This window comes from Letharia lupina, assembly GCF_014066315.1.
Source record: "Letharia lupina isolate WasteWater1 chromosome Unknown contig_2, whole genome shotgun sequence".
NCBI lineage: Eukaryota > Fungi > Ascomycota > Lecanoromycetes > Lecanorales > Parmeliaceae > Letharia > Letharia lupina.
In genome coordinates, this window is record NW_023502971.1 from 2,020,185 (window position 1) to 2,032,395 (window position 12,211).

The 12,211-nt window shown below is 50.5% G+C and overlaps 4 protein-coding genes across 4 annotated transcripts; all 4 read left to right on the plus strand.

Annotated features, from left to right (window-relative positions):
• Positions 1–1,002: 1,002 nt before the first annotated feature.
• Positions 1,003–2,373, plus strand: HO133_004658 (uncharacterized protein; the record flags this gene model as incomplete). The annotated part of the gene is made up of 1 exon (XM_037295574.1): positions 1,003–2,373. One exon carries the CDS (start codon positions 1,003–1,005, stop codon positions 2,371–2,373), a length of 1,371 nt encoding a protein of 456 aa, XP_037157575.1.
• A 1,103-nt stretch (positions 2,374–3,476) lies between these two features.
• Positions 3,477–4,604, plus strand: HO133_004659 (uncharacterized protein; the record flags this gene model as incomplete). The annotated part of the gene is made up of 1 exon (XM_037295575.1): positions 3,477–4,604. The coding sequence occupies one exon, from the start codon at positions 3,477–3,479 to the stop codon at positions 4,602–4,604; it is 1,128 nt and encodes a 375-aa protein (XP_037157576.1).
• A 1,029-nt stretch (positions 4,605–5,633) lies between these two features.
• On the plus strand, positions 5,634–9,335 carry HO133_004660 (uncharacterized protein; the record flags this gene model as incomplete). The annotated part of the gene is made up of 6 exons (XM_037295576.1): positions 5,634–5,791; positions 5,855–6,287; positions 6,339–8,688; positions 8,747–9,045; positions 9,143–9,271; positions 9,327–9,335. 6 exons carry the CDS (start codon positions 5,634–5,636, stop codon positions 9,333–9,335), a joined length of 3,378 nt encoding a protein of 1,125 aa, XP_037157577.1.
• A 535-nt stretch (positions 9,336–9,870) lies between these two features.
• HO133_004661 (uncharacterized protein) lies at positions 9,871–11,625 on the plus strand (the record flags this gene model as incomplete). The annotated part of the gene is made up of 1 exon (XM_037295577.1): positions 9,871–11,625. One exon carries the CDS (start codon positions 9,871–9,873, stop codon positions 11,623–11,625), a length of 1,755 nt encoding a protein of 584 aa, XP_037157578.1.
• Between the last annotated feature and the right edge of the window lie 586 nt (positions 11,626–12,211).

Sequence of the window (12,211 nt, forward strand, 5' to 3'; positions counted from 1 at the left end):
TGTCATCGCTCTGTCAGTGTCGACGGCTCATTTCCTTCAATGACTGGCGTCAGCTTTGGAACCAACTCATACTATTGCCAACGATGTGCGAAACTGGTCGGCTACGGAACGTGAGACACGTCAGAGGGCACCACCCAGAACATTTCCCACGTGCAGACCTTTGCATCCAACAGATCCGCTCGTTCTCTACTACAGCAAACGCCATCTGTGTCCTACGATTCACGATTACAATGCTACCCGAGATACCTACCAAGGCTATTACCAACACCCCTGCTTGTACTCCCGCTCTTTACTGCTCGGGCATCGGGAGCGGGAGTCATCGGATTCATCGGGTTAACATACATACTTGATGGTGATGATCAGCTCGGCCAGCAATACACGTCGGTCTTCTGCCAGGGATGGCATTACAGACACGAAGGAAGGCAGGAGACGCAATGACGGATGAGATGATGGAAAATCTGTTATGCGTACAGACACGAGCTAAAGGCAATGCCATGCTGAGCGCAGTACGCCAATGCGATTGAGAGATTCGCCCTGTCTTGATAGCGGAACGGCACGTGATGTCCCCGGGTTGAATTGGATAGCCTTAATAACGAATTAGCATAGATGTTGTTGAATCTCAAAGCAATTCAATCAATGAAACAGTTCAATCCTCAAAGCAAATCTCCATAAACAAATTAGTTCTCTAAACTCCGTAATGTCTAAGACCAGCCCATACTTGCCCTACGACGCTAAATAGATCATCCGGTAGGTTAATAGTGGCGCGCTTTTGATAGTAGTGCACGTGATTTAAATAGATAAACAAATATGGGCACTCTTACAACACCTCATCTCCCACACCTCCAGTATCCTACTCTCAATCCTCATGACCGCCGTCTCTATCTAATCAGCGGCCTTGTGCAAGAGCCCCATTGCCATACTGCGTTGACTCAGGGGGTATAAGACTGGTGCCTTTGTTGATCACCACCGCAAAACTACGTGTTTACAATAGCCTCCCAAGACATGGACAAAGCAATAGCCCAAGGTGATCGACCTTTGCGTCGAAGAAGTATGCTTCCTCAGAAGACTAGCATCAAGCCATTCTCAAAGCCGATGGGTTCTTTTCCCGAGCAAGACGGCTACGAAGCTGAAGGACAGCCTGCTGCACTCGGGGAAATACAGGCTTCGGCAGTATCTCCCACGGCTCAAAACAAGGCTGCTACTATGCTGCCATCCAGAAAACTGCTGCCATATGCTGGTATGCCGCCGCCTGTCAGTCTCGGACGAACAAGTTCGAAACGAGACTCTGCAAAAATTGGCCATCTTCCGAGGCAACCTTCAACCAGCCGCAAATCAAGCAGGGGCAGCAATGGCAATGGAGCATATCCAAGTCAGGATCACAGAAATCTGTCCCAGCCACGTCTTCCAGTAAGGACAAGCTCTACGGGATCAGATCCGCAGTCAAACGCCAGAGAGTCCTATCATGGCCGGTCCTTGAGCCAGCAGGTGAGACCCACTGCCACATCGAACCCTCTGCCCTCGAAAGTCTTCACTCACAGAGAGTCATCTATAAAACATCCAAGACCTGCATTTTCGGCCATGCAGCAGCACTTTAGCCCGAAGAAAAACAGACAGCCAGATCCCCCTATCCTGTCGTCCCAGCCGGCGAGCAAGGACGAGATTCCATCTGCTGAGGTTCTTGACCTGCAAATGGAGATGGCTCAATTGCACCTTTTGCACCGTTCCGCCCTCTCTGTACAAGTTCAATGGGAGAAAAGCGCCAAAAGGTCTTTTGAGCACCGGTTCAGTGCTCTCTACGAACAGCATACTGAGCTCAAGGAGGTCGCTCACCAGCAACAGAGCCTTATTAACCAGTCATCGTTAGTCCAATGGTCTCAAGGTAGATCAGGTGTCCAAATTGCCGAGAAGGCGCAGCTCTTGTCACACAACCTTTCGGAAATCTGTAATCTCTTGGATTCAGAAGGAAAGTATACTCACATCCTCAATATTTTTGAGTCGTGGTTCGCACAAGCTCTACGAGTCCGTGGTCAACGTGAATCTAATGGTCGAAAGACCGGTAGAGACTTCGACTTCATTGAAGGTATTGGGGATGGTTGGAAGGCCGAAGCTATGGTTCTGGAAAGGGAATTGACATACTCTGCCCGCGATCTTGAAAGCTTTGGAGAGGTCCAAAGTCCTTCAAATCTATGCCGAATACTGTCTATGTACAGAAAGCTGATAATTGGGCTGCTTGAGGAGCTTGACCTCATCCAGTGGATTGAGAATGAGGTCATGAATCGGGAGACCTCGTGGGTTGAGAGCGCAATCCGCAATCTCGCCTCCAATGTTAGCGAGGACATCGGCTCTATGGGCCCAGACCGGAAAGCTGCCTAATATTGAGAGTATGGCCCATGCGCGAAGGCGAAGGACGCGTTGGACATGAAAAGAATGTGTTCCTTCACGGTCGCACCCAAGCAGCACTTGCTCCGTTGACTTGGGGCTGAGTGGGTTGGACTCGCTTTTGTAAGTTGAACATTATTGAGCAGTAATCAGATGAGTTGAAATCCTGACCACATCTCCAATACTAGCCATCCTGGGCGCCCACTATCAGGGTTGTCCGCCCATTCCCTTCGACTTTCGCTTTTGCCCTCCAACTATCAAACAACCCGAACCATGGCAATACTATGGCTAGCCGCCCCCGAACCAGCGTCGCTCATCTTACAGACTACCCTAAAGAAAGATGCAATTAGTGGCACGCCACCACGCCGGGCTCGCTTGACGTGCGAGTTATCCTCTATATAACGTAACAAGCGATACTAGACGTAACAAGCGATACTGGATGTTAATTTCAGGCTCACCTTCTCATTGACCAGGCATTCAAAGATCTCGTCGAATTTTCGAACGGCGTGGGCTTTAGCCTGCAGATGTTGAGTCAGCACTATAATTAACGAGCTGATTACTCAGGAATCCCAACGCGCCTCGTACATCGATCTAGCCCTTTTGGATACCTTGGATATTCTTAAAGAGATCTACATGCATTACAAGCTTCAACGCTGATGGTCTTTCGAGCGTTAGTCCGGCGGGAGTATCCTCCTACTCGGAGACTCCACCTGGGCAGATTGGGGCTATAATTGATACCTCATACATACGCAGCGGCTAGAAGGAGGGTATGGAGGCCCATGGCCGCGAGTTATATCGGTCCTGAGGGGACTTCGCCCAGAAGTTGAGGAGTTCGTGACGGGATAGCGTCTGCCGGGCTTATTTGCTATTGCGCCGGCGTACATTTCTGCAGGTGCGCTGATCCATTTATCAGCTATCTGCCCGAGTCCAGCGCCCACTAACATCCAACATCCAGCACTCCTGTAGAATCTGTTTCGTCCTCCAGGCTCAAACCTTCAAGCTGGTATTGTTGAAACCCTTCCCCCCAACTCAGAGTGTGCGCGTGCCCCGCAGATTGTGAGATATTCCAGATGCTGGGCGTAGCGCACATCTCCAATATGAACCAACCGAACCGCCTGCCTTTAGGACTAAAGAGGAGGTCTGATTTCACTGACCCTGGACGCCTGGAAAGCTACCATTTGCCTCGTCCACAACAATCACATACCTCCCAGTCCTCCGACGCATTCACAAGCCCGCACAGCTCCCAAGCAGGACAGACGCCAAAGGCTGTTGGGCAATTGGCATCTCTCACGACCCGACAGGGGATCTCGTCTGACGTGGTCCGGACCCGAATAGATGCGTCCTTTCACGCTTCGTCGCCTAAGATGAGGCTACCATCCCCATCGCCAACGTCATCTGCTACGTTCGCACTCCCCCCTATAGCACTATCATCATCCACACCCGCATCATACACATCTTACTCTGGCAATCCGCCTCACATATTTGGAACGGACTATCTTAACATCCAGACGCTTCAGCGCGAGAACACAGACCTGGCCTCTGCCTACGCCCAAGCTCAAATTCACATAGCAGACCTGGACACAAGGGTTCAAGCCTCTCGCGCGGAGAATGGGAAACTAGCCATTGAACGACAAAGTTTGACGGGTAAAATAGAGCTTCTTGAAGCACAACTGGAAGAACTGGAGCAAAGCATACAGCAGACCCAAGAGCATACAGCCGCCAAGGACGCTCAATACTCACGCATTGTGGAATTGTCCACAAGGCTACAGAGTCAAGGTGCAGCAGAGTCTCAAGCTCGAAAGGCGGAAAAACATGAGTGGTGCTCTGAGAAGAAGAGCATGCAGAGTGGGATCGACTCCCTGAAGAACGAGGTAAAGTGTCTACACAAGGCCAGCTACGCCCAATTCACCGACCTAACGCCCTCACCTATTGATAATTATCCCAATAGAATCGAATGCAACCCTGATTTGGCAGCCAAGTCTTTGTCAGATGGACTCATTGCAGAAATGGAGGCACTCGGACGTGCCAATGCGAGGATGGAAGATGCTTTAGCCGGGGTTCGAGGGGATAATGCCCAGCTTGCTGAGTATATTGAGAAGCTGGGCAGTGTAGAGAGAAACATTCAAATGCAGTTGCAGAGGGTGGAGACCGCAAGAGGCATGATGGACGTTCTTGACGGTGAAAGGGCGACGGCGAAGGAACGAGGAATGAAGGGGAAGAAGTGAAGATTGACAGAGGAAGCTAACCTTGGCCCTTGATGTGAGTTGGGGATGGAACTCTCGGTTGATACTCCATTTGGGGAATCAGGGGTGCGTTGGCACATTCATGACCATGCTCACCATCCCCAAAAAGTGTATAGGTGACAGATGAATGGACCAACGGCAGTTTTAACAAGCTGGAATATTTATAAGTCCTAGATGCTGACATGCTCGCTATGCTCTACTGAGCACCCGAGAACCCCTGTTGCAATCAAGGCTTCTGTTAAAAGCCGATTTTCGCGTCTTAAAAAGTCTTCGGATTTATTGGCATTGGTCTTCTCCCCAACTTCCGTCGGTTTAAAACGCTATTTACAAAGTAAACTCCTTATCGCCGCGGCTCAAAAGCTATTAAAGTATTAAAAATCTGTAAGTAAATGATTGATCTACTCGTGGATTCCAGAAATGAGTTACTTGATAGAGCGAGGACACCAATAGATCAAGCGACATGCCGCTGAGTGGAAATATCTATTGGTGTCCTCGCTCTATCAAGTAACTCACTTCTGGAATCCACGAGTACAGTTACGAGTATCTAAGGATTGTGCGTCAAGCGGATCACTTCACTCGAGGGCATCTCCTTTTTCTTAACTTCTAGATTCCACTAATATTGTAATTCGAAATTGATCCTTCAATATACCAGCTTATTTTGAGACATATCTTGCGACTACAACGTCGCTAGGATTTTTACAATCCGACTTATAGTTGTGAAGTTGATCATTTGGATCGATGCGTTGCGTGATATGACCCAGTGCCAAGATTGGAAAGGGATTTTGCATACGCTAAATGATTCACCGAGAGCGGCCCAATACCGTCTTACCTCTTTCCAAAAGAGCTGTATACTTCAACCTCAAGAATCCAATGTGCTAAAAATAAGGATATCGTCCATGCCATGACTGAACGCATAATCCCCATCTGCTGGTGCCCAGAATTCTGTATAGGCTGACCATTCGACCTTTGCTTTTCTCGTACACCAAACTTTCGTCATTGCAAGACCTCAGTATGCAGCCTACATTACAAGACCGCCTCTTGCGGCGGGAGCTTGGCAATAGGTCGAATTACTCAGCTATCAGTGGGATGTATGGAGACAGAAGCTGGATAAATGATTTAGACATTGTCAACGAACTCGGTGGACATTCAGGATGTGTCAATGCATTAAGGCAAGTAATTTGTTGTTGCTTGCTTCGGTAAGGAAGAAGACGGTACTGACATAGCCGTTGCAGCTGGTCGACATCTGGAAGGCTCCTGGCTTCCGGCAGTGATGACCAGCATCTCAATATCCACACATACCAACCGGACTCATCAGTGGCACCGTTTGCCCTTACTACCACAGTCGCCACGGGCCATACTGCCAACATATTCTCCGTCAAATTCATGCCACACTCTAACGACCGCACACTCATTACGGCAGCTGGAGACGCTGAAGTCCGGGTCTTTGATATCGAGTACAGTGGGAGGTCTGTCGAACCGTCTATGGGGCCCAATATGGCAACTGCTGGACGTGGGCAAAGGTTCCAAAATATGTACAGGGGTGTGAAATATCTGAGTGATGGAAATACGAACGCAAGGATTTATAGATCACATGCTGATCGAGTGAAGAGGATTGTGACGGAGTCATCTCCCAATCTCTTCTTGACTTGCTCAGAAGATGGGGAGGTCAGACCCTTAGATCTGCCACCAAACAGTATATGCTGAAGGCTATGACAGGTACGCCAATTCGATCTACGATTACCCTCCTCTTCGTATCCGCCTCCGAGAGGTGGTCGAGGCTTCCTAGCTCATAGAGCAGACCATGACAATACGAACGTTCCTCCACCCCTGATATCATACAAAAGGTTCAATCTCGACCTCAATACCATCTCTTGCTCAGCAAGCCAGCCTCACTACATCGCACTAGGCGGCGCACATCTCCATTGCTTCCTACATGACCGCAGAATGCTCGGGAGGAACAAAGAGGAAGAGCATGGGATTCCTGGTAGAGCTTCTCCGGCCAACAGCATGTCTTCGCGAGAAAACGAGATGATGGGACAGGCCACGCGTTGTGTTCGCAAATTTGCACCTGAGGGGCGAAGGAAGATGAGAAGAACGGATAACGGCCATATCACGGCCTGCAAAATTAGTGATGCTAATCCCAATGAAATAATTGCTAGTTGGTCAGGAGACCATATCTACAGCTTTGATTTGGTTCGGTCTCCAGATGTGAGAGAAGGGGAAACAAATAGTGTCAATGCTTCGATGAGTGGAAAGGGAAAAGGCAAGGTTAGGGAATCTGAGGATCGGAAGCGCAAGCGGAAGAAGCAAGGATCGACAACTTCACTCGAAGCGGGCATGACCAGCTCAAAGTCGAGGCGTGCAAAAGAGCACTCGGATGAAGACGGTGACCTAGCACTGCGCGTACGATACGAAAATGGGCAAAGTGAAGACATCGTCATGGGCGATGCTATCCCAAGTCTTCCTCTCTACATGGTTGAAGAGGCAAGGGAATCCGTTCTCAGCGAGTCTCAAAAGAGGAGTTTCAAAATTGCCAAAAGCCTTGTTAAGATACGCAAATTAATGTTTTCTCTTGGAGCATCTCGTGATGCCTCACCATCTTCTGAGCCCTCTCATCACATCCCGTCTTTCACGGCCGCCCTCGGGCTCGCTGCTACTTGCTTACCGGAGATGGATGAGATCTCACGGTCTTGGAGGTATCCGGTCAATCCTCTCCACGAGGACGTAATCTTGCAGCAAACGCTCCGAGCGAATCGAGATTCGTCTCGTCGCATTGTACAAGCCGCAGGGACTTTGGCGCGAATGCTTGGTGGCAAAATCCAGACCGCTAGTCCGATACCAAGTCCTGCTCTCGATTTGTTCCAAGAGATTGGTGCTGCGCCACATGAAGGACCGAATCCGTCCGAGAGAGAGATCTTCAATTATGACTTCCTCAGAGCGATCATGCTCTGGCTTGAGGGAGGCCCTGACGCTCTATTGCAAGGCTTCAAAAGACCACAGAACCAGCGAAGGCATAACCCGCGATACCCAATACCAGACGGCGCCGAGCTTTCTGGTATTGATGAATGGCTCATCCCCTATCTACTCGGTCTGGCTACAGGAAAGGCAATCCCGAATCTTGATGCATCAAGATTTGAAAGAGATGAAACACGGAAGATATTTGAGACTGATACCGCTGCAGTTATTGCTTTCGCCAATGCTGTTAAGATGCCCCTAGAAGATCTATCGAGCGCGATTGTGCCCGTGCCTGGAAGCGCGGATGACGGGCCAAGGCCTTACATTCAAGTCAAGAAGACGGCCACGAAGTACTGGGCTTTTAAGGTTGGAAGGGGCCTTCTGATGAATGCTGGAGAGGGTGTCAATTTTCAATTCGCCGACACTGCTTTCGGTGGGCTGGGTACTGCCCAGATCGAGGAAGACAAGGCGCAAGAGGATATAGATCCTGATGAAGAAGAAGATGTTGCTGAAGGAGTTAGCCTGATCAGACGATCTGGAGAAGCTTCGACGATTCGCGGCACCGCAACAAGTCCCGACGGAATGATGGAGAGCCCCGTCGCCGGCGACGGTATGGCCGTGGACGCTTCGCATTCATCCTCCGTGCGAGCCTCTGGATCCGATATCGACATAGAAGATGCTGGCTCCGACGCTGATGTGATACTGATTGATGATCTGCATAATGAGATTGCGGAGCACATGGCTGATGAGGACGCCAACGAAGATGACGAAGACCACGGCGATAATGACGGCGGCGATAGCGATGCGGACGATGATGACGACGACGATGGAGACATTACGGCAGAAGAGCGACAATTCATGTTTCAGTCCGCTTCAGATAGGGGCAAATTGCGAGAAAAGGTCGAGAATGGTGTGCCATGCTCGACCCATAGCCGCCAGTATCGTGGGCATTGCAACGTCAAGACCGTTAAGGACGCCAATTTCTTTGGTTTACAAGATGAATATGTTGTGAGCGGCAGTGATGGTGGTCACTTATTCATCTGGGATAAGAAGACGTCTGCGCTGGTCAACATTCTTGAAGGAGACAATGAGGTCGTGAACGTTGTGCAAGGTGAGTTCTCATCAAGAGCTCTACAAGGAGGTCTATTTCTAACACCCACCAACTTTAGGCCACCCATACGAGCCGGTTCTAGCTGTTTCCGGCATCGATCACACCATTAAAATCTTCTCGCCGGACCACCGTGCCCAAGAAGACGCTCAAGCAGGCATCAACATCAGCTCAGCCACCAATGGCTCGTCCGGGTTTTCTTCTATAACCGGCCGACGGAGAGCTGGCCGCGGCTCCAACAACGAGGACGAACCTCGAGAACAAGGATTATCGAGCCGAAAGAGGATGCATCAAAGCTATCAGATCGTCAGCCAGAATGATATGCAAAGAAAAGGCGGGATGAGAGATACTTTCATCACGGTACGTGCTGATGGTCCCTTTATGAGAATGCGAGCAGTACAAGTTGGGTTCGCAGAGTGGGTCAGTTGGTTCGTTGACTGATTGACTGGTACTTCAGAGAAATATGCTGGCCCAATTGGCTGCGAGATTGCGGGCTAGACAGGCCGGTGCTGGAGATCCAGGTGGGGGTGAGGGAGTGGTATTGGGAGAGGAGGGGGAAGCAATTTTGATGGATGATAACTGCACGGTAAGCTTGGTCTTTGCTGCTGAGGACGACTAAATGGCCGCTAATTGAAGGGCAGATAATGTGACACGGCCCATGAGTGAACCTCATGGTATCAGATGGACGATCATATACGATCAGGTCAGGTCAGGTCAGGGTCAGGGTCAGGTCAGGTAAAGAACTTGGCAGGCATGGATGTTAGGTGTCTATCAGATTGAGCATTTACGGTCAGGCAAGGCGAAGAAGTCTATGACCAGCATTAACGTTAAGCATGTAATATATGGACACCAGAACAAGTTCAACCTTGCTACAGTACGCCTGCTCATGATGTTCACAAATGGAGATATGGCGCAAGAGAAAGAGAGAGTGTAATACTTGTACTCTAGCCTTAATTGCCCTCTCGTTCTGGTTTTTCCGAATTCAGTTAGCTCATTTCCGGCTTTTTGAATTAGAGACTTCGCAGTGACTGACTTTACATCTCTTGAATCAAGCCTTTACAATCCGACTATGACTTTCCCCCTCGCGCCGACAACAGCCCAATTGCCTCACTCACTAAATTAGCGTCTGCAGAAACTTCACATTGCCATTCTCGAACGTCATGGCGGGTCATTCTTTCTTCAGAAATGCTGGACGAAAAACGCCATTGGCTCGACGAGAGACGCTTATGTACTGTTCACATTGAGGAAAGCCCTTACGACTGCGATCCGTATGTACGAAGAGCTGTGTGCCATGAGAAGCTCGGATACCCTGATCTCGCCGCCGGCGATGCTTATCGGGCGTTACTGTTGACGGATGAGCTGCTGGATGAGTCAGGAGAATGGCATGAGTTGACTGTTGAGGCTATCGAGTCTAGCGCCAGAAAAGAGGACAGGGTGCTGGTCAATGGCGCTACGAATGGATTGAATAGAAATGGAGCAATGACCGGGGATGGGCACTCTGTGAGAACCCAAAATGAGGAGGGTTCAAAGGGAGTAAATGGCAAGGAGAAGGAAGACCTATGGTACAATGTGATAGCAGAGGGTTATGCACGACGAAGTTATGAGATACTGGCCCGCACGCTGTCGGATTGTGGGGACCTGAAGGCTGCCTATGACTTTACAGAAAGGAGTCTGAAAGTCTTCCCGGGCCACGACATATTGAAGGGGGTACAGGAGCAGATAATGAATAAGCACCGCCAAAGCCAACTCCAGAAAGACCCGACGTGGGACAAGTCGGACTTCAATCCTCGAACAGAACTCCCGGAAAACGGTTCGGCCAAGCGAGAGATCTATCCGTGGAACAAGCATGAGATCGATCGCTTTTCAGAAGACAGCATGTCATTTCTCAACGCAGAGATCATGAAGGCGGCTCCAAAATGCGAGGTTCGCGCCGTAGAACTCCCAGTTCTCAATACGCAAGCCTTCTACCAGGAAAACCAGAAGCCAGCGACAATCACTCAACTGGGTGTCTTCGCTACTACAGAAATTTCTCCCAATGAGACCGTCCTCGTTGAGCCCTCGGTCCTTACGTCGTCCACCCGCCTCTTCGACCCTCTCTGCGACGCCTGCTCCTCTGCGCTCCCCATGGTCGATCGAGACCATCCACTACCATGTTGTCCCGACTGCGACGACACCGTCTTCTGCTCCGAACCCTGCCTCACTCGCGCCCAGGATCTCTACCATCCCGCCGTCTGCGGGCTTTTAGACTTCGACATCGTTGCTAATGACCCTTCCCCCTTCGCCGCCTCAAATGCCCTCTATACTCTTCTAATAGCCCGGACCCTCGCAATGGCTGAAACGCAAGATATCCACCCGCTCGATCTACCACAAGTCAAATACCTCTGGGGTGACTTCACACCGCCCGGATCTCCCGCCGTCCGCACCCTGCCTTTCAGCTTCGAGAACAACATTGCTCAACCTCTGCATTTACTATCCAAACTAGACAGAGACCCCTTCGCGCCTGAGATCTTTGGAAGATACGATACCTGGGTCATCAACACTCTCCTCGCCAAATTCAGAGGCGTAGCAAACGCAAAAATGAATGAGCGCACCGGTATGCCAGAAGTTGCAGGTGTACACTGGCTATGGAGTCTGAGTAACCATAGCTGCGCGCCTAACATGAGATGGGCATGGGAGAAAGGGGGGATGGGTTTAGTGGCGAGAGGACCAGATGATGCTGTGAGGTGGGGTGAGGATATGAATGCGGAGGGGATGTGGAAGGGTGGTATCAAAAAGGGGGATGAGGTGCTGACGCATTACTGTGATGTGGAGCTGGGTGTGAGGCAGAGGAGGGAGTGGGCGGTGGGGCCGCTGGGTGGGCTTTGTGTTTGTGAGAGGTGTGCTTGGGAAGAGCGGGAGGAGGGAAGGAAGGAAGGGGAAGATGGAAAAGGGGTCGCTTGATGGAAAGGGCCTTTTGGAAAATCATTGGCAGGAGATTGGGTGAGGTTTGTATTAGGATATCATAGACATTGACGCATGTAGTATCTAACATAAATATTCCATGGTGATGGTCGCCTTGACGGCGATCCATTCTCCACCCATGGGCTCTTTCGGCTGGGTACCTTCTACGCCACTCCCATCCCATTCGCCTTTCGACCTCTCAAACTATATAAGTCTCCCCGATCCCAAATCCCACAAAACACCACCCCAAGCCCCCTTCTTCTTCTTCTTCTTCTTCTTCTTCTTCATGTTCAACTACCCTCCCAACCCCTCCCTCCCAACTCCTCCTCCTCCTCCTCCTCCTCCTCCTCCTCCTCCTCCCCACACACACTCTCCCCCCTCGCACAAACCCCCAGCAACGCAACCAACCCTCCGAAATCCCCACAGTCTGTCTCGTCTCGTCTCGACTCCCGCGGCGTCGCGCTCGTCGTCGGCGGTATCCGGCCGATTAGAAAGTAGATTGGGATTGAGATTGATTGCCGCGGACGGGAGGGGGAGATGGTTGCATGAAAGGGGAGAGGAGGGCAAAAGAGCAGGTGTGGAGATG